Below are 22556 nucleotides of genomic sequence, written 5' to 3' on the forward strand. Positions count from 1 at the left end.
TAAAAATATACAGTCATGTTTACAATTCACTTCTGAATTTGTGAAAAAATTCCACAATTTTCCCCCTCTTTGATTTTACAGCTCACTTTCGAGTAAAAAAATCATCTTCACACTTGAGCACACAATTAGAGTCAAGGCAGAAAGAAGGTCGATGCAATCCTCAAGGGTTGTTGATTCCAAGTATTCGTAATTATTTCATATAGTCAGATTTCCACTTCAATCCACCATAGTATGGAGTTGGTTTGTTTGTGTGTTGAGATTGTTTTTTTTTTTTTTGTTAATGGTATGAAGGATAAAGGGAAAATTGTAAAACAATTATAAATTAAGTTTTCTCTCACACAGAATTCGTTTGTTTTTTTTTCATATTCGTTTTATTTTGGTTTCGTTTGTTCCACTTCGCCAGTTAATTAAAAACATATTAGAATTATGTTGGTTTCCTTTGTTTTGTTTTGGTATTTTGCATTCATATTACATAACATAGTTCTATAGTAGAAAATTAAACGAACAAATGCTGGAGGTCAAGGGTAATAATGGTTTGGAATTGTTGGGGCTTGTTGGATGTTTGTACCAAGAAAGATCTCTATCTACATCAAAAAAACAAAAAAAAAAAAAAACTCAACTGTTTTTTTTTTGTTATTGCAAACAATTTTTTGTGATTTGATTTGGTTGCATGGATGGTTGGGTGCTCAAAGTAGAGTTGTGGATTTGTTCTTGGATCTAATTTGGAGTGTGGAAATGGTAATCATGCTTGTGGGTTTTTCCATTTTGTTGGATTTTTGCGGGTTGGAGGGTGTTCTTGTGCTTTGTTCGTGTATTTGGGTAGGGTTGGAAAAACGTAAAACTTACCACCTGTATAGATCTTGAGCACTGGCCGCCAGACTAAGATTACCCATCAGAGGTGGCCGTTCTTTTAGATGATGATGATTCAGCAAATCTGATGATGAGGCAAGTCTATAAAGAATAGAGAGAGATTTTATTAATAACCCATAATAAAATTTGGTTAAAGTTTTTTTTTTATCAAAAAATCATATACATTTTAATAAAGTGATTATATATTTCTTTTATAATTTGTATAGGCTACACGTTTACAAGTTAGTGAATATGTTTGCATTCTTCAGAAAGAAGAAAAAAAACAAGTAAGTAAAGTCTAAAGTCGGGCGGAGCCGACTATATTACACCCTTAACCACTATGTAGACAATCATTTGTGTTACCATCTCAACTACTTAAAATTTGCTGGGAGCTATATAAAAGTTTGCATTTCCAGATACAAATACTTTTAATGGAAACAATTTTTTGTACTTCTACAAAAACTCTAGAATTAAAATTTAGATCGGCTAACGCCCTGGGATGAAACACAATGTTAGTAAAAAATATGGGAAATATGAAGCGAGAGAAATTTTAATGCAATTGTACAAAAGAGATTTATGATTTTTCAGGCGATACATATGTATTCGAGATATAGGACAATTAGAGTAATATTTACAATTTTTGCTACTCAGCAGTGGCGATTTTACAAGGATATTGGTTAGACTCGCCAAGATATGTGGTCAAGTGTGGGTTGTGATATATTATTTGGTCTAGTCGGGCGACTTGGAGCCTTATTTAAAACTCATACGTTCTGTGGAAATTTTGGCATTGCAGTGTCTAGGATATGGCTAAGATATGGGGAAATCATCACAGAATTTTGTGTAAAGTGTGAGAATTTTGGCCATATTTGTATTCTCTGAGGAAACTATCCAGTCAATTGGAGGAAAATCCCATTGAAAATGGGTCTAAAATATGAAACAGTCTACCATATTTCCCAAACTCTGGTGTACGTATATATGGGAGCTATATACAATCTGAACCAATTTTGACTAAATTTGACATGTATAGTTAGAATAATAATTCTTCTATCTATGCGAAACTTTGGCCCCCCTGGTCATATGAGTGCAAATCGGACGGAAGATATATATGGGAGCCATATCTAAATCTGAAACGATTTCAACCAAATTTGGCACAATTACCGATACTACTAAACGTACTCCTAGTGCGAAATTTGAAGCAAATCACGGCAAAACCCTGGATTTTGAGGCCATATAAGTTCAAATCGGACGAAAGAGATATATGGGAGATATATCTCAATCTGAATCGATTTTGACCATATTTGGCACATACAATAGTATCGTTAAAAGTACCGCTTGTGCAAAATTTGATGTAAGTCAGGGCAAAACTCTGTCTTTTGAGACCATATAAGTCCAAATCGGGCGAAAGATATATATGTGAGCTATATCTAAATCTGAACTCTGGCTTTTGAGACCATATAAGTCCAAATCGGGCGAAAGATATATATGTGAGCTATATCTAAATCTGAACCGATTTTAACAAAATTTGACACACTTAACGATACTATTAAACGTACCCCTTGTGCAAAATTTGAAGCAAATCACGGCAAAACTCTGGCTTTTGTGGCCATATAAGTTCAAATCGGGCGAAAGCTATATATGGGAGCTATATCTAAATTTGAACCAATTTCAATCAAATTTACGAAGCATTGGTAGAATGTCAATTCTACCCTCTGTGCAAAATTTCACGAAGATCGGTAGTAAACTTTGGCCTCTGTGGTCATATGAATCTAAATCGGACGAAAGATATATATGGGAGCTATATCTAAATCTGAACCGATTTGGCTGATATTTTGCAAGATTTTCGAGATGCATAAAATATTTGGATGTACGATATTTCAAGAAAATCGGTTGATAAACACGTTAACTATGACCAAATCGGGGATAAATATATATGGCAGCTATATCTAACTCTGAACCGATTTTTTCCAAAACCAATAGCGATTGCCTCTGTCCCAAGAAACGGTCTTATGCCAAATTTGAGGACGATCGGACTTAAATTGCGAGCTGTACTTTGTGCAAAAAATTACATATACAGAAAGACGGACAGACAGACAGACAGACAGACAGACAGACAGACATCGCTAAATCGACTCAGAATTTAATTCTATGCCGATCGGTATACTAAAAGATGGGTCTATGACCACTATTTCTTGGCGTTACATACAAATGCACAAACTTATTATACCCTGTACCACAGTAGTGGTGAAGGGTATAAAAATATAGAAATATAATTTTGACAAAATTTTCTATAGAAATAAAATTTTTGCAAAATTTTTTATACAAATAAAGTTTTGGCAAAAATTCTCTATAGAAATAAAATTTTGATAAAATTTTCTATAGAAATAAAATTTTGATAAAATTTTCTATAGAAATAAAATTTTGGCAAAATTTTCTATAGAAATAAAATTTTGATAAAATCTTCTATAGAAATAAAAATATAGAAATACAATTTTGACAAAATTTTCTATAGAAATAAAATTTTGACAAAATTTTCTAAAGAAATAAAATTTTGACAAAATTTTCTATAGAAATAAAATTTTGACAAAATTTTCTATAGAAATAAAATTTCGACAAAATTTTCTATAGAAATAAAATTTTGACAAAATTTTCTATAGAAATAAAATTTTGACAAATTTTTCTATAGAAATAAAATTTTGACAAAATTTTCTATAGAAATAAAATTTTGACAAAATTTTCTATAGAAATAAAATTTTGACAAAATTTTCTAAAGAAATAAAATTTTGACAAAATTTTCTATAGAAATAAAATTTTGACAAAATTTTCTATAGAAATAAAATTTTTGCAAAATTTTTTATACAAATAAAGTTTTGGCAAAAATTCTCTATAGAAATAAAATTTTGATAAAATTTTCTATAGAAATAAAATTTTGATAAAATTTTCTATAGAAATAAAATGTTGGCAAAATTTTCTATAGAAATAAAATTTTGATAAAATCTTCTATAGAAATAAAAATATAGAAATACAATTTTGACAAAATTTTCTATAGAAATACAATTTTGACAAAATTTTCTATAGAAATAAAATTTTGACATAATTTTCTAAAGAAATAAAATTTTGACAAAATTTTCTATAGAAATAAAATTTTGACAAAATTTTCTATAGAAATAAATTTTGATAAAATTTTCTATAGAAATAAAATTTGACAAAATTTTTTATAGAAATAAAGTTTTGACCAAATTTTCTATAGAATTAAAATTTTTGACAAAATTTTCTATTGAAATAAAATTTTGGCAATATTTTCTTGTAGAAGTAAAATTTAAATTTGATAGAGTTTTTGTAAAATTTTCTTAAAATTTTGTGAATTATTTTTGGCATGAGTGAGTGTTGCAAACACTAATTTGTGATACCCTGGTGCAGGGTATAAAAAGCATACCTAAAAAGTAATGAAAATGCTCTTTTTTGATCAAGAATTGGTGCAAAATTGGATCAGAAGCAATGAAGCAATGTCAAATTTAACATCAGCGAAGAAATTGAACGATACACATTTAAAATATTTTTTTTTGGAAATTTTAATTATATTATTTGTCCTTACTGTGGTTTATACACGTTACAATTAAAAAAACTGCGTAAAATAAAGGATTTTTATTGAACACCTCAAAAGAACCTCTTGTGAAGTAAAAATTATGTCCATTTCTAGAGGAGCATTTCTAAATGTAGATTAAATGTAACTATTTAGGAAGAATTTCCAAATTTATTTTGTTTGTTGGGTAATTGTCCGCCCTAATTAAGATAAATTAAAATTTCTATAAAAAAAAAAAAAACAAAAACATCAAAGAGTTGACAACTGTTTTGGAAATTTTTACCTTAATTGCGGTGGTTTAATTCCATGCTTATCCATTGTCTTCTCTAGTTGACGTATCCTCAAACGTGTCATGTCTAATTCATGTTTCACCTTCCACAGATGGGTATCACAAATGGGATCATTGCAGCGATGTTTCTTCAGGATTTCCGTTGCCTCGTATACAGCACCACGAAATGTCAATGATTTACCCATGGACAATGAGATCAAAGCACAACAATGGCCACCATCCTTTTTCGCAATACGCTTGCGAATATACTTGAAGTACACATGTTCCAACAATAACAACAAGGCAGCCAATAAAATACCAGCCATTAACAACAGGAATGCTGACAAGAATTGCTCCAAAGCCAAGGGGTCCGATGATTTATGCTCCTGTTTGCCCGGTCGACATGTCCCCGTCATCCAATAGCGTCGTAGACGCTCCAAATCACCATTTGCACGAAATTCCAACAGACGTTTATTAAACATTTGGACGTATTTTGAATTGCGACTAAAAGCCAGGCCATAACCTTAAGGATAACAGGGAAGAGTGGGAGATGAAAATAGGATTTCAGATTATTTTTCCACAGGGGTGAGGGGATGGAATTGGAAATCCATTTATTATTTTCCTATATATCTACAACTACATTCATTTTGGGTTAGCTTACCTGTCATAGCATACCAACTGCCAACAGTCATCAGACGACAATCTTCATCTTGGGCCACCAGATAATCCAAAACAGTACCATCATAAATAAAAGCATCCAAGTTTCCATTTAGGACAGCAGCCACTCCATCAGCAACGCTTGATTTGTTATATCTAAATGAAAAAGAAAAGAAAAGAAAAAAAAAAAACCGAAATGAACGAAGATGAAAATGAGAAACGAAAGAATTGAATGGAAGATAAACAAGTGCTCGAAATTGATGACAATATCCACCAACAATGGTGAATATACAACAGTGAGATGTTAATGTGTTCTCCTATTGTTTGCTGGGACAATAGACAAATTCAATGCATGGTATCTAAAGGAGAATCATAGAGAGGGGAAGGGCTATGTTGTTAGCTGCTTAAGTGGGGTTATAGAATGGATTGCTCAACAAAATAGTCATAGTTACTTGCTCCTTAGCCCAAAATGGGGAGAAAGCAGTTTTTCATAGTATTCAATTGCATTTTCTATTGTTATGTGTAATGAACTTTCTGGCTCAGCTTTCAATTCAATTTAAAATTAAATTAACTTTCAATTGCCAATAAGTATCTCGCATACAATTTGAATATTGGATAGTTTATACAATTTCGTATATGTACATGTTCAATGTGTGATTACATGCAATTTAAGTTTTTATCGAATCATGAAAATCGATGTAGAAATTATAAAAGTACTTGATCTTTAAATAACCCTTCCTTCTGGATAGATTTGGCTTAACGATTGCTAGACTCGGATTTTTGGAGAGTGGTGAGGTGCTGAACTAGTTTTTTTTCAATCATGGTTTTTTGTTCGTTTATATCCAGAGAATGAATATGATCACATCAAACCTTTTTCTCGGGCCATATTTAGCCATGTAACTTTTTCGGAAACTATGGGTTTTTTGCCATAAAAATGTCTCGAATAATACAAATAGATTTTGAAACAAAAACAAGTATATACAGTAGTAATTTCGGCCGGGCCGAATCTTAAATACCCACCACCATGAATCAAATATAATAGTTTCCTTTGAAAATTTCAGGGGGTTTGATGACAGATATTTTCCCAAGCAGATCAGTTCAACCAGTACGCTTCCCACAGATAAATGTAAAGATTTTTCCTGTGAAGGTTCTGAATTTATAAGAAGCATTTTTTGTTTGAGTTTTAGAGGAATCATAAACATCTCTTGTAAGTGTGCAAGATAATGATGAAATAACGCCTTGACTTGAAATCCAAAATCTGTGAATTTCCATCCCAATTATTTAAATGACTACGAGAAGTAAAATCTGGAAATTTTGTAATTTTCATGATCAGTGCGCCTTCTATACCCTCAATAAGTGAAATCGGTCTACATGGAGGCCTTACCAAATGGATCGATAAAACTAAATCATATACACTTTGTTATGGGTCTAAAATGCCAGTATATTTTCAATTTGTGGCAAATCAGATAAAAACTACAATTTCTAGGAATCTAGGAGTTGGCTGATAAGTCCCCTATATGGCGTCGCTAGTATTAAATGCATATTATTTTTATATAGTACCAGCCTTCAAATGATTCGTGTCAAAATTTGACGTCTGTAAGTCAATTAGTTTGTGAGATAGAGCGTCTTTTGTGAAGCAACTTTTGCCATTGTGAAAAAATGGAAAAAAAAGGAATTTCATGTTTTCATAAAATACTGTTTTCTGAAGGGGAAAAATACAGTGGAAGCAAAAACTTGACTTGATAATGAGTTTCCGGACTCTGCCCCAGGGAAATCAACAATAATTGATTGGTATGCAAAATTCAAGCGTGGTAAAATGAACACGGAGGACGGTGAACGCAGTGGACGCCTGAAAGAGGTGGTTACCGACGAAAACATCAAAAAAATCCACAAAATGATTTTGAATGACCGTAAAATGAAATTGGTCGAGATAGCAGAGGCCTTAAAGATATCAAAGGAACGTGTTGATATCATTCATCAATATTTGGAGCTCTGTGCAAAATGGGTGCCGCGCGAGCTCACATTTGACCAAAAACAACAACGTGTTGATGATTCTGAGCGGTGTTTGCAGCTGTTAACTCGTAATACACCTGAGTTTTTCCATCGATATGTGACAATGGATGAAACATGGCTCCATCACTACACTCCTGAGTCCAATCGACAGTCGGCTGAGTGGACAGCGACCGGTGAACCGTCTCCGAAGCGTGGAAAGACCCAAAACTCCGCTGGCAAAGTAATGGCCTCTGTCTCTTGGGATGCGCATGGAATAATTTTTATCGATTATCTTGAGAAGGGAAAAACCATCAACAGTGACTATTATATGGCGTTATTGGAGCGTTTGAAGATCGAAATCGCGGCAAAACGGCCCCATATGAAGAAGAAAAAAGTGTTGTTCCTCCAAGACAACGCACCGTGCCAAAAGTCATTGAGAACGAGCAAAACTTCATGAATTGGGCTTCTAATTGCTTCCCCACCCACCGTATTCTCCAGATCTGGCCCCCAGCGACTTTTTCTTGTTCTCAGACCTCAAAAGGATGCTCGCAGGGAAAAAAATTGGCTGCAATGAAGAGGTGATCGCCGAAACTGAGGCCTGAGGCAAAACCGAAAGAGTACTACCAAAGTGGTATCAAACAAGTATATACAGCAGTAAATTCGGCCGGGCCGAATCTTAAATACCCACCACCATGAATCAAATATAATAGTTTATTTTGAAAACTCTTCGTCGTAGTGCGTTACTTGATAATATATATAATTGTAGGGGGTTTGATGACAAATCTTCTCCCAAGTAAGTCAGTTCCCGAAGACAAACTTTAAAGATTCTACCTATGAAGACCAGATCAGATTCTGGATTTATGAGAACCAATTTTGTTTGAGTTTTAGAGTAATTATAAACATATCGTGTATATGATGAAATTACGCCTTGATTTGAAATCTTAAATCTGTAGGTTTTTTCCGCCATTATTTTAACAAATACGATGAGTAAAATCTGGAAATTTTATTTTCAGTTTCAAGCAATTTTCATGATCAGTGCGCCTGCCATACCCTGAAAGGAAGTGTTTTCTTTTTTGAGAAACGTAATTTTAGACAAAGTTTTCTTTTGATACAAATTTTAGAGACAATCGTTGAAGAAACGAAATTACTTTATAAGAAAAAGAAATTTCGTTTGTCTAAAATTTCGTTAAAGATTTCTAATTTCCAGCAAATCGGATAAAAACTACGGATTCTAGAAGCCAAAGAAATAAAGCCGGGAGATCGGTCTATATTGGGGCTATACCAAAACATGGACCGATAGGCACCATTTCCTACTCACATATTTGTGATCTTAAAATACCTTCAGATTTTCAATTTCAAACAAATCGGCTAGAAAATATAGTCTCTAGACGCCCAAGAAATAAAAATCGAGAGATCAGTCTATATGGGGGTTATACCAAAAACTGGACCGATGGTCCAAAAATACCTCTAGATTTCGAATTTCAGGCAAATCGGGTAATAAATACAGTTTATAGAAGCCCAAGACTTTTAGGTAAATCGGATGGAAAATATAGTTTCTAGAAGCCCAAGAAGCAAAATCAGGAGATCGGTCTATATGGGGGCTATACCAAAACCTGGACCGATGGGTACTATTTTCGCACAACTTTTTATGGTCCCAAAAGAACTCCAGATTTTCAATTTCAGGAAAATCTGATAGAAAATATAGTTTCTAGAAGCACAAGAAGCAAAATCGGGTCTATATGGGGGCTATACCAAAACATGGACCGATGACACCATTTTCGGCACACCTTTTTATGGTCCTCAAATACCTCTATATTTCCAATTTCAGGCAAATTGGATAACAACTACGGTTTTTATAGGTCCAAGACTCCAAATCGGGAGGTTGGTTTATATGGGGGCTATATCAAAACATGGACCGATACTGACCATTTTCGACACACCTCTTTATAGTCCCAAAATACCTCTAGATTTTCAATTTCATACAAATCGGATAGAAAATACTGTTTCTAGACGCCTAAGAAGCAAAATCGGGAGATCGGTTTATATGGGGGCTATACCAAAACATGGACCGATACGAACCATGTTCGACACACCTCTTTATAGTCCCCAAATACCTTTAGCTTTCCAATTTCAGGCAAATCGGATGGTAAATATAGCTTCTAGACGCATTAGAAGCAAAATCGGGAGATCGGTCTATATGGTGGCTATATCAAAACATGGACCGATACGAACCATTTTCGATACACCTCCTTATGGTCCTAAAATACCTCTAGATTTTCAATTTCAGACAAATCGGATAGAAAATACTGTTTCTAGACGCCTAAGAAGCAAAATCGGGAGATCGGTCTATATGGGGGCTACACCAAAACATGGACCGATAGGGACCGTTTTCGACACACCTCTTTATGGTCCCAAAATACCACTAGATTTCCAATTTCAGGCAAATCTGATAATAACTACGGTTTTTATAGGCCCAAGACCCAAAATCGGGAGGTCGGTTTATATGGGGACTATATCAAAACTTGGACCGATATAGCCCATCTTCGAACTTGCCCTGCCTGCAAACTAAAAACGAATCTGTGCCAAATTTCGGGAAGATAGCGCCATTATTGAAGGCTGCAGCGTGATTACAACAGACAGACAGACAGACAGACAGACAGACAGACGGACAGACGGACATGCTTATATCGTCTTAGAATTTCTCCCTGATCAAGAATATATATACTTTATATAGTCGGAAATCGATATTTCGATGTGTTACAAACGGAATGACAAATTTATTATACCCCCGTCAACATTTTATGGTGGTGGGTATAAAAATTGGAAGGTCGTTATAATCGTTGTATCGCTCTTGAAAGGAACTATGTTGAATAATAAAAACGAATTTTGCCAAAAAAAAATGTGTTTTTCTTTGTTAGACCGGGGACTTATGGGCCAACCTGATAAGTGGTTGGTTAAGAGGTCCTTTTCCATTCAGCCCAACATAGAATCGGGCAGCTCTCAGTGATAAGAGAGAATTTCACCACTGTGGTAAACCAATGGAATGAATAGTCTAAGTTGGCCTGAAATATGGGGCTACCATCTATCCTAACCTAGATGGCTGTTGTAATCACTCATAACAGAAAGACAAACCACACTAAATTTAATTAGAATTTTACCCCGATCAAGACCATTTATAAAGGAATGACAAACTAACCTATGGTGATGGGTATAAAAATAACAATAAAATCGTATACTTACTGTCTCATGTAATAATGCATTGCCTTGTAGTATTTATTTATTGTGGAATCTGTGTGACTGTAGGGGATTGTGCCATATTTGAAAGATGGTTTATTTGAATAAGGATAAACTAAGCGGCTATCATTTAAACCGGTAAACTCATGAAACTCTTCTCTGTAAAATAAAATTAGAAAGAAAACACCATAAAATTGAAAGTTTCTTCTTTAAGTTTGTTTTTTTTTTAACACTTACCTCGTTATCATGAAGGCAGCCAAGTTGGCAGTGTAGATGGCCAAAAATACGACAGCAAAGAGAGCCCAAACATTTGTCATAAATCTTGAGGTGAAACCACGCGGTGAGTCGACATGAACGGCTGCTTGGAAGAGAACGGCCCAGACCAACCAATATGTGCGGAATAGCGAGAACCTATAGGGTGTAACGTTGGTATTTTGCAGATACAATTTCATATCATAGCCACTTGGTGAGAGCCATTCGAACAGAAAGATCATGAATGTGGCCGCTTGTATGGCAACAATGCCAACCAACATCCATGAGGCCGTATCAAAAGGTTCTAAAAAAGCTGTTGGCGATATTATACCCGTACGTTTAGCCACCACTATAGCAATTCCAGTCTCCATAAAGGGCTCACTGAAGTCCACAACCGCCTCACGTTCCGTATTGATCATGAGCGATGTGAGGACCATATCGGTCTTCCGATTAACTAAATCGGCAATGACACCGTTCCATTTACCATTCTCAAGTGTACCCCACTTACCATCTTCAACCCGTACAAGTTCATATGTAAAACCCAGTTCCTCGGCAAACTTCTCGAGAAGATCGATGCAGAAGCCGCTACAGCATTGATAGAAAGATTCGTTGCGGTGTGCCTGCCCCACATCGATGTCAGCCATTTCGTGGTCAGCTGCCACACGACATAGAACGCCACGATCCATGAGACATTTGCCACTAACTGGGTCAGCAGGTGATAGATTGATATAGGGTGCTTCTTCGAGAAATGTGATTTTTAAATGGAATTTTTCGGGTACACCCTGTGGTGGAGCATGTGAATTACCCGGCCAGGCGATATCGCGTATGTCTAGTTTTTGCCCTTCCCATGATTTCCAAACGCCAATCTGAAAAAAAAAAGAAATAAAAGAAAAGGATGTAATAATTATGTATTAGTTTTTTATTTCTATTGTACATGGAAGTCTGTTATACATAAGACTTGACAGGATATTGGTTGCGTTTACAAGACGTAACTTAAAGGTATCCTCCACGCACAGAAAAAATATTTTTGGACTTACTTGCCGCATCCATTTAATGCTTATTTAGAGCATGTATACTGCCTTTGTGAAAAAAAAATTCTAGCCGAGAAAAATGTATGCTGGCATTACATGGTCGGGAAAATAATGTATATGACCATTCAATTTTTTGACTTTTTGCAGGGAAAACATTTTTTTATTGGTTACGTATATATATGTCTAGAACCATTACATGGTCAAAAAGACCATGTACATTTTTTCGTGACCATTTAAATTTTAAGTTTTGTCATTCCGTTTGTAATACATCGAAATATTGCTCTAAGACCCCATAAAGTATATATATTCTGGGTCGTGGTGAAATTCTGAGTCGATCTGAGCATGTCCGTCTGTCCGTCCGTCTGTTGAAATCACGCTAACTTCCGAACGAAACAAGCTATCGACTTGAAACTTGGCACAAGTAGTTGTTATTAATGTAGGTCGGATTGTATTGCAAATGGGCCATATCGGTCCACTTTTACGTATAGCCCCCATATAAACGGCCCCCCAAATTTGGCTTGCGATTGCTCTAAGAGAAGCAAATTTCATCCGATCCGGCTGAAATTTGGTACATGGTGTTAGTATATGGTCTCTAACAACCACGCAAAAAATTGATCCATATCGGTCCATAATTACATATAGCCCCCATATAAACCGATCCCCCGATTTGGCTTGCGCAGCCTCTAAGAGAACCAAATTTCATCCGATCCGGCTGAAATTTGGTACATGGTGTTAGGATATGGTCTCTAATAACCATGCAAAAATTGGTCCACATCGGTCCATAATTATATATAGCCCCCATATAAGCCGATCCCCCGATTTGGCTTGCAGAGCCTCTAAGAGAAGCAAATTTCATCCGATCCGGCTGAAATTTGGTACATGGTATTGGTATATGTTCTCTAATGACCATGCAAAAATTGGTCCACATCGGTCCATAATTATATATAGCCCCCATATAAACCGATCCCCCGATTTGGCTTGCGAGGCCTCTAAGAAACGAAAATTTCATCGGATCCGGCTGAAATTTGATACGTGGTGTTGGTATATGTTCTCTAATACCCATGCAAAAATTGGTCCATATCGATTGGTCCATGTGGTCTCTAACAAACACACAAGAATTGGTCCATATCGGTCCATAAAATGATCTGTGCAAAATGATTTGATAAAAAATGATCTGTGCAAAATGTTAGCACACGATTGTGTCATTATTGAAGGCTGTAGCGTGATTACAACTGAAAGACGGATATATGGACGAACGGATGGATGGACATGATTATATCGAAGTAGAATTTCTCCTTGATAGAGAATATATATTTGGTTATTTTGATGTGTTAAGATCTACGGTCGACATAAATAACAGTGTTGAGGTAGGGTGGCCAGCACTATGAAATTGACTCTCTGAGGGATTTTAGTAAAAGTCCAGTAAATGGTGGCGTTAGGTACATTAAGTAAGACCATTGTACATGCTGAAAACAATCAGTATTGCAGTATTTGGGGATGACCCCAAATTGGCGATTTTTTGTGGATGGGGACGATAATTTTGAGTTGGGTACTTGGGAGTTTCCATAAATTTGGGGATTTTTTCGAAATCCTTTCAGTATAATAAATCAAGCTTGCAATAATGATATTCTCTTTATTTCAACATCATTAAAAAATATTTAAAAGAAACGGACATACGATTTTATGTTGGGGGCCCAAGCACTAATTTATAATTTTACTCAGCTAGTTTAAGACATTTTTTTACAATTGAGAAATTTTTTCGCGAGGACACGGATCTAAATGTTGCTCCCTAATCAGTGTTCAATACTGATTTGGACAATATATCCCATAAATGATGAACATGGTTTACCTTAAGTGTTATTCATCTATTACCCAATTTTATTACTTGAGTATTTAGAAATAGATTTTCGTCCAAAAATACATGTTGACCAAATTCCCATTTTCATTTTGCGAACATTCACAGAAAAAAATTGTCACCAAAATATTTCCAATTACAATTTTAATTGAATTTAAAAACAAGTAAGTAAAGTCTAAAGTCGGGCGGGGCCGACTATATTATACCCTTCACCCCTATGTAGACCAAAATTTGTGTTACCATCTCAACTACTTCACATTTGCTGGAAGCTATTAAAAGGAGACAATTTTTTACTTCTACAAAATCTCTAGAATTAAAATTTAAATCGGCTAACGCTATCCAGTTAATTGGAGGTCTAAAATGTGTAACAGTCTACCATATTTCCCCAACTCTGGTGTACGTATATATGGGAGCTATATATAATCTGAACCGATTTTGAATAAATTTGACATGTATAGTTAGAATAATAATTCTGCTATCTATGCGACATTTCACGTAAATGGAAGTATAACTTTGTCCCCCCTGGTTTGAAGCAAATCACGGTAAAACCCTGGATTTTGTGGCCATATAAGTTCAAATCGGACGAAAGATATATATGGGGGCTATATCTAAATTTGAACCGATTTTGACCATTTTGGACACATACAATAGTATCGTTAAAAGTACCGCTTGTGCAAAATTTGAAGTAAGTCAGGGCAAAACTCTGGCTTTTGAGACCATATAAGTCCAAATCGGGCGAAAGATATATATGTGAGCTATATCTAAATCTGAACCGATTAAAAAAAAAAAAATTGACACACTTAACAATACTATTAAACGTACCCCTTGTGCAAAATTTGAAGCAAATCACGGCAAAACTCTGGCTTTTGTGGCCATATAAATTCAAATCGGACGAATGATATATATGGGAGCTATATCTAAATTTGAACCGATTTCAATCAAATTTACCAAACATTGGTAGAATGTCAATTCTACCTTCTGTGCAAAATTTCACGAAGATCGGTAGTAAACTTTGGCCCCTGTGGTCATATGAGTCTAAATCGGACGAAAGATATATATGGGAACTATATCTAAATCTGAACCGATTTGGCTGATATTTTGCAAGATTTTCGAGATTCATAAAATATTTGGATGTACGGTATTTCAAGAAAATCGATTGATAAACACGCTAACTATGACCAAATCGGGGATAAATATAGCAGCTATATCTAAATCTGAACCGATTTTTTCCAAAACCAATAGCGATTGTCTCTGTCCCAAGAAACGGCCCTATGCCAAATTTGAGGACGATCGGACTTAAATTGCGAGCTGTACTTTGTGCACGATGTGGACCAATTTTTGCATGGTTATTAGAGACCATATAACAATACCATGTACCAAATTTCAGGCGGCTCGGATGAAATTTGCTTCTCTTTGAGGCTCCGCAACCCAAATCTGGGGATCGGTTTATATGGGCGCTATATATAATTATGGACCGATGTGGACCAATTTTTGCATGGTTGTTAGAGACCATATACCAACATCATGTACCAAATTTCAGCCGGATCGGATGCAATTTGCTTCTCTTTGAGGCTTCGCAAGCCAAATCTGGAGATCGGTTTATATGGGGTCTATATATAATTATGGACCGATGTGGACCAATTTTTGCATGGTTGTTAGAGACCATATACAAACATCATGTACCAAATTTCAGCCGGATCGGATGAAATTTGCTTCTCTTTGAGGCTCCGCAACCCAAATCTGGGGATCGGTTTATATGGGCGCTATATATAATTATGGACCGATGTGGACCAATTTTTGCATGATTGTTAGAGACCATATACCAACACCATGTACCAAATTTCAGCCGGATCGGATGCAATTTGCTTCTCTTTGAGGCTTCGCAAGCCAAATCTGGAGATCGGTTTATATGGGGTCTATATATAATTATGGACCGATGTGGACCAATTTTTGCATGGTTGTTAGAGACCATATACAAACATCATGTACCAAATTTCAGCCGGATCGGATGAAATTTGCTTCTCTTTGAGGCTCCGCAACCCAAATCTGGGGATCGGTTTATATGGGCGCTATATATAATTATGGACCGATGTGGACCAATTTTTGCATGATTGTTAGAGACCATATACCAACACCATGTACCAAATTTCAGCCGGATCGGATGAAATATGCTTCTCTTAGAGGCTCCACAAGCCAAATCTGGGGATCGGTTTATATGGGGGCTATATATAATTAGGGACCGATATGGACCAATTTTTGCATGGTTGTTCGAGACCATATACCAACACCATGTACCAAATTTCAGGCGGATCGGATGAAATTTGCTTCTCTTTGAGGCTCCGCAACCCAAATCTGGGGATCGGTTTTATGGGGGCTATATATAATTATGGACCGACGTGGACCAATTTTTGCATGATTGTTAGAGACCATATACCAACACCATGTACCAAATTTCAGCCGGATCGGATGAAATATGCTTCTCTTAGAGGCTCCACAAGCCAAATCTGGGGATCGGTTTATATGGGGGCTATATATAATTAGGGACCGATATGGACCAATTTTTGCATGGTTGTTCGAGACCATATACCAACACCATGTACCAAATTTCAGGCGGATCGGATGAAATTTGCTTCTCTTTGAGGCTCCGCAACCCAAATCTGGGGATCGGTTTATATGGGGGCTATATATAATTATGGACCGATGTGGACCAATTTTTGCATGGTTTTTGGAGACCATATACCAACACCATGTACCAAATTTCAGCCGGATCGGACGAAATATGCTTCTGTTAGAGGCTCCACAAGCCAAATCTGAGGGTCCCTTTATATGGGGGCTATACGTAAAAGTGGACCGATATGGCCCATTTTCAATACCATCCGACCTACATCGATAACAACTACTTGTGCCAAATTTCAAGTCGATAGCTTGTTTCGTTCGGAAGTTAGCGTGATTTCAACAGACGGACGGACGGACGGACATGCTTAGATCGACTCAGAATTTCACCACGACCCAGAATATATATACTTTATGGGGTCTTAGAGCAATATTTCGATGTGTTACAAACGGAATGACAAAGTTAATATACCCCCATCCTATGATGGAGGGTATAAAAATGTCAGATACCAATCTCCACAAGCGTGACTATACGTGTTTCATCTGGCTGGCTAAGTCGAATTTCCATAGTCTTTAGTGTGGATCTGGCGTGATGAGATGATTTACTTTGGGTCTTAAATGTTAATTTTTTATGGAAATTATTTTTATTTTTATTTTATTTTTCCCAAATTGAACCATTTTTCACCCCCGCTGTAAATCATCTCCTCTCATAACATGTTTTTCGAGTTACAGTTTGTAGTTCACACACACACTTACCTCTTCCCATACTAAATTTTTGTTATTTGCACTTGGACGTAGATTCATAATTTTTAATTCAGCTGATTTTAAATCGCCATCGGCTGTAAACTCAATGTTGGGTTTATTAAGATCACCTTCGATGGAGACATTTCGAAGATATTTGAAAAATCTAAAAAAGAAAACGAAATTTGTAAATATTAAGCAAATTTGGTATCAGGAAATTTACTTACAATTCTCCATTATCCCAACGGCCACGACCTTCATCCTCACACGATAGAGCCTGAGTATTTAATTTCTTTCCCTGATTTGCTGGATCGGAATTATAAGCCTCCACACCATACCCATAAATCTTAATGGCATTCGAAATTTCATTCATCAAAGCCGCACTACTCGTATCGAAATGTACACCCAACATACCCACGGGAAACTGAGCATGAGCATCCTTCTTTTCTATAACCGATTGACTCACTACCCACACATAATTCTCTCCGGTTAACTTCAGCTCTTCAGCAGCTCTAAGAATAGTGATTGCTTCACTTTGCGTGGCATAGAGGAGCATAACTCTTGCCTCGCTATTAACAAGTTCCATCAAGTCACTAGTGCGCGTTACAACGATCGCATTGAGGATGGTGAATTTGAAATGATCCTGCATTTCGGCGACACGCTCTCGCACCGCCTGCACGAAATCATCATGGCCAGCAATCTGCGAGGTGACCACCGAGAATTGGTGCCATTTGTAACGTTCTAATATGCTCAGCATAGCGGCACTTTGATGTTCTATACTTGGAGCTAACTGAAGTTGAAGTGTTGACTGCGAGGCACGCCGCTCCAGGCCTGAGTTGTCAGCATTCCATGATATCACCGGTATACCCAAATAGCCGGCCAGTTGTAGGAAATATTGAGCCGATGCCGTACTATGGCCAAATTGTTCATTGTTCATCATGTAGAGAATGGCCGAAACATTGAATTGTAGAAATTCTTTGCATAATGTGCTTAATATAGCTAAGGATGGTTAATATAATGTTACCACAACAACGACAACGACAACAGCAACCGGAAACAATAGCCAAGGAACCGGAAAAGAAAAAAGAAAAGTTGAGAAAAAAATTCATGTTAAATAATTGTATTCATGTTTGGTGTCTTTTTCCCAAGGAAGGAGAAAGTAGTAAAGCAAGTTTCAAAGATTAATTTGTTAAAATGAAATGAAGTGGCAGTTATTGGCTTTCGACTGTGAACCCTGGTACATGGTCTCTGTAGGGGAAAATTAATAGAGTTTTCCCTGGTGTACCTAATACGTGCCCATTTATACTAATTACATTCCAATGTGACTCTTCACATCAATGCCTTTCCATGAGCCAGCAACAATAGCATCGGTATGGAAAAAAAAGTATAGCAATTTGTTAAATGAACACCAATTACTTCAATATTTCCCTTCTTGTCTATGGCATGCAAATGTTTTTTTTTGGGGGGGAGTGAAGGTGCTTTAGGATTTTGCCATAATTAAATTAAGAAGATCTTGAAGGAGAGTGTGGGGAGCGGGGTGATTCTTCACTTAAATTACCAATCGCTATTGATTTATTGGCAAGGCTTTTGTTTTGTTTGGGGTCAAAGAAAGAAAAATGTAAATGGCAAAAAAGACTAATGTTGTTGTTTTTTTAATGAACATTTTGAAATTTCAATCACGAAATTAATAGATTTAATTTATATTTAATAGTTTAAATGAACGGAAATGATAACAGCAAAATATGACATTAATTAATCAAGTGGGTAACATAAAAAAACGGGTAACTTCGAATATAGCATACGCTAAATCCACCCTACTGAATTAGTAGGCCTATTTATTACGCTTGCCCCAGTTGTTAGAATTCTACGAAAATTGGTAGATTTTTCAAAATATTCTTCTCCGACGAAGATGCACTTCAATTCAATTCTATTAATACTATTTTATTTGTTATACCCTCCACCATATTCTTGTTCGTGGTAAAATTCTGAGTCGATCTAGCTTTGTCCGTCCATCCGTCCGTCTGTGGAATTCACCCTTACTATCGAACGAAACAAGCTATCGACTTGAAACTTGTCACAAGTATTTGTTATTGATGTACACCCAGAGAAGGAACATGATCAACAACCATGTTATTTCCTCGGAAATCATGTATCTGATTTCGGCAAGCAGGTTATATTTGACGAGAAAATAACATTTTAGTGACAAACATGTTACATGGTCACCATACAAAAATAACATTTTGCTCTTGAAACATGTTTGAGGTGATCATATTCCTTCTCTGCGTGTAGGTCGGATGGTATTGCAAATGGACCATATCGCACCCCGTTTACGTATAGCTCCCATATAAAACAATCCCCAGATTTTGCTAGCGGATCCGGTTGAAATTTGGTACGTGGTGTTAGTATATGGTGTCTAACATTCATGCTAAAACTTATCCATATAGGCCCATAATTATATATAGCCGCCATATAAGCCGATCCCCAGATTTGACCTCCGAAGCCTCTTGGAGGAGCACATTTCGTCCGATTTGGTTAAAATTGTATAGGTTATATTAGTATATGGTCTCTAACAACCATGCAAAAATTGGTCCATATCGGTCCATAATTATATAAAGCCACCATATAAACCAATGCCCAGATTTGATTTTCGGAGCCTCTTAGAGGAGCAAATTTCAACCGATTCGGTTGAAATTTTCTATGTTGTGTGAGTCTATGGCCACTAACAACCAAGCAAAAATTTATACTTATGGGTCCATAACTAACAGGTTGGCTGATAAGTCCCCGGTCTAACAAAGAAAAACACATCATTTTGTCAAAATTCGTTTTTATTATTCAACATAGTTCCCTTCAAAAGCGATATAACGATTACAGCTACCTTCCAATTTTTTTGATACCATTTTGGTAGTACTCCTTCGGTTTTGCCTCAAAATAGGCCTCAGTTTCGGCGATCACCTCTTCATTGCAGCCAAATTTTTTTCCCTGCGAGCATCCTTTTGAGGTCTGAGAACAAGAAAAAGTCGCTGGGGACCAGATCTTGAGAATACGGTGGGTGGGGAAGCAATTCGAAGCCCAATTCATGAGTTTTTGCCATCGTTCTCAATGACTTGTGGCACGGTGCGTTGTCTTGGTGGAACAACAGTTTTTATACCCTCCACCATAGGATGGGGGGTATATTAACTTTGTCATTCCGTTTGTAACGCATAGAAATATTGATCTAAGACCCCATAAAGTATATATATTCTGGATCGTGGTGAAATTCTGAGTCGATCTGAGCATGTCCGTCCGTCCGTCTGTCCGCCTGTTGAAATCACGCTAACTTCCGAACGAAACAAGATATCGACTTGAAACTTGGCACAAGTAGTTGTTATTGATGTAGGTCGGATGGTATTGTAAATGGGCCATATCGGCCCACTTTTACGTATAGCCCCCATATAAACGGACCCTCAGATTTGGCTTGCGGAGCCTCTAAGAAAAGCATATTTCATCCGATCCGGCTGAAATTTGGTACATGCTGTTACTATATAGTCTCTAACAACCATGCAAAAATTGGTCCACATCGGTCCATAATTATATATAGCCCCCATATAAACCGATCCCCAGATTTGGCTTGCGGATCCTCAAAGAGAAGCAAATTTAATCCGATCCGGTTGAAATTTGGTGAATGATGTTGGTATATGGTATCTAACAACCATGCGAAAATTGGTCCACATCGGTTTATAATTATATATAGCAGATCCCCAATAACACAAAAATTGGTCCATATCGGATCATAACCATGGTTGTCACTCGAGCCAAAAATAATCTACCAAAATTTTATTTCTATAGAACATTTTGTCAAAATTTTATTTCTATAGAAAATGTTGTCAAAATTTTATTTTTATAGAAAATTTTGTCAAAATTTTATTTCTATAGAAAATGTTGTCAAAATTTTATTTCTATAGAAAATTTTGTCAAAATTTTATTCCTATAGAAAATTTTGTCAAAATTTTATTTCTATAGAAAATTTTGTTAAAATTTTATTTCTATAGAAAATTTTGTTAAAATTTTATTTTTATAGAAAATTGTGTCAAATCTTTATTTCTATAAAAAATTTTGTCAAAATTTTATTCCTATAGAAAATTTTGTCAAAATTTTATTTCTATAGAAAATTTTGTCAAAATTTTATTTCTATAGAAAATTTTGTCAAAATTTTATTTCTATGGAAAATTTTGTTAAAATTTTATTTCTATAGAAAATTTTGTTAAAATTTCATTTCTATAGAAAATTGTGTCAAAACTTTATTTCTATAAAAAATTTTGTCAAAATTTTATATCCATAGAAAATTTTCTCAAAATTTTATTCCTATAGAAAAATTTGTCAAAATTTTATTTCTATAGAAAATTTTGTCAAAATTTTATTTCTATAGAAAATTTTGTCAAAATTTTATTTCTATGGAAAATTTTGTCAAAATTTTATTTCTATAGAAAATTTTGTCAAAATTTTATTTCTATGGAAAATTTTGTTAAAATTTTATTTCTATAGAAAATTTTGTTAAAATTTCATTTCTATAGAAAATTGTGTCAAAACTTTATTTCTATAAAAAATTTTGTCAAAACTTTATTTCTATAAAAAATTTTGTTAAAATTTTATCTCTATAGAAAATTTTGTTAAAATTTTATTTCTATAGAAAATTTTGTTAAAATTTTATTTTTATAGAAAATTGTGTCAAAACTTTATTTCTATAAAAAAATTTGTCAAAATTTTATTTCTATAGAAAATTTTGTCAAAATTTTATTCCAATAGAAAATTTTGTCAAAATTTTATTTCTATAGAAAATTTTGTCAAAATTTTATTTCTATAGAAAATTTTGTCAAAATTTTATTTCTATAGAAAATTTTGTCAAAATTTTATTTCTATAGAAAATTTTGTCAAAATTTTATTTCTATGGAAAATTTTGTTAAAATTGTATTTTTATAGAAAATTTTGTTAAAATTTCATTTCTATAGAAAATTGTGTCAAAACTTTATTTCTATAAAAAATTTTGTCAAAATTTTATTTCTATAGAAAATTTTCTCAAAATTTTATTTCTATAGAAAATTTTGTCAAAATTTTATTCTTGTAGAAAATTTTGTCAAAATTTTATTTCTATAGAAAATTTTGTCAAAATTTTATTTCTATAGAAAATTTTGTTAAAATTTTATTTCTATAAAAAAATTAGTCAACATTTTATTTCTATAGAAAATTTTGTTAAAATTTTATTTTTATAGAAAATTTTGTCAAAATTTTTTTGCTATAGAAAATTTTGTTAGAATTTCATTTCTATAGAAAATTTTGTCAAAACTTTTTTTCTATAAAAAATTTTGTCAAAATTTTATTTCTATAGAAAAATTTGCCAAAATTTTATTTCTATAAAAAATTTTGTCAAAATTTTATTTCTATAAAAAATTTTGTCAAAATTTTATTTCTATAGAAAATTTTGTCAATCTGAATTATTTACGTATTTAA

General features: G+C 34.7%; 1 protein-coding gene across 1 annotated transcript; it reads right to left on the reverse strand.

Annotated features, from left to right (window-relative positions):
* Positions 1 to 807: 807 nt before the first annotated feature.
* Nmdar2 (glutamate ionotropic receptor NMDA type subunit 2) lies at positions 808 to 18068 on the reverse strand. The gene is made up of 7 exons (XM_075301129.1): positions 17300 to 18068; positions 17088 to 17238; positions 10818 to 11698; positions 10587 to 10739; positions 5359 to 5510; positions 4713 to 5220; positions 808 to 951 (listed from the first exon to the last, which is right to left on the reverse strand). Exons 1-7 carry the CDS (start codon positions 18010 to 18012, stop codon positions 843 to 845), a joined length of 2667 nt encoding a protein of 888 aa, XP_075157244.1. The 5' UTR covers positions 18013 to 18068; the 3' UTR covers positions 808 to 842.
* Between the last annotated feature and the right edge of the window lie 4488 nt (positions 18069 to 22556).

Source organism: Haematobia irritans, chromosome 3 (genome assembly GCF_050003625.1).
Source record: "Haematobia irritans isolate KBUSLIRL chromosome 3, ASM5000362v1, whole genome shotgun sequence".
NCBI classification, from domain to species: domain Eukaryota; kingdom Metazoa; phylum Arthropoda; class Insecta; order Diptera; family Muscidae; genus Haematobia; species Haematobia irritans.

Coding starts and splice junctions, on each gene's coding strand:
- Nmdar2 (XM_075301129.1), bottom strand. CDS start 18,012: ATGATGAACAATGAACAATTTGGCCATAGTACGGCATCGGCTCAATAT. Junction 10,740..10,817: donor GCTGCCTTCATGATAACGAG/GTAAGTGTTAAA, acceptor TTTATTTTACAG/AGAAGAGTTTCATGAGTTTA. Junction 952..4,712: donor ATTAAACCACCGCAATTAAG/GTAAAAATTTCC, acceptor TATTCTTTATAG/ACTTGCCTCATCATCAGATT.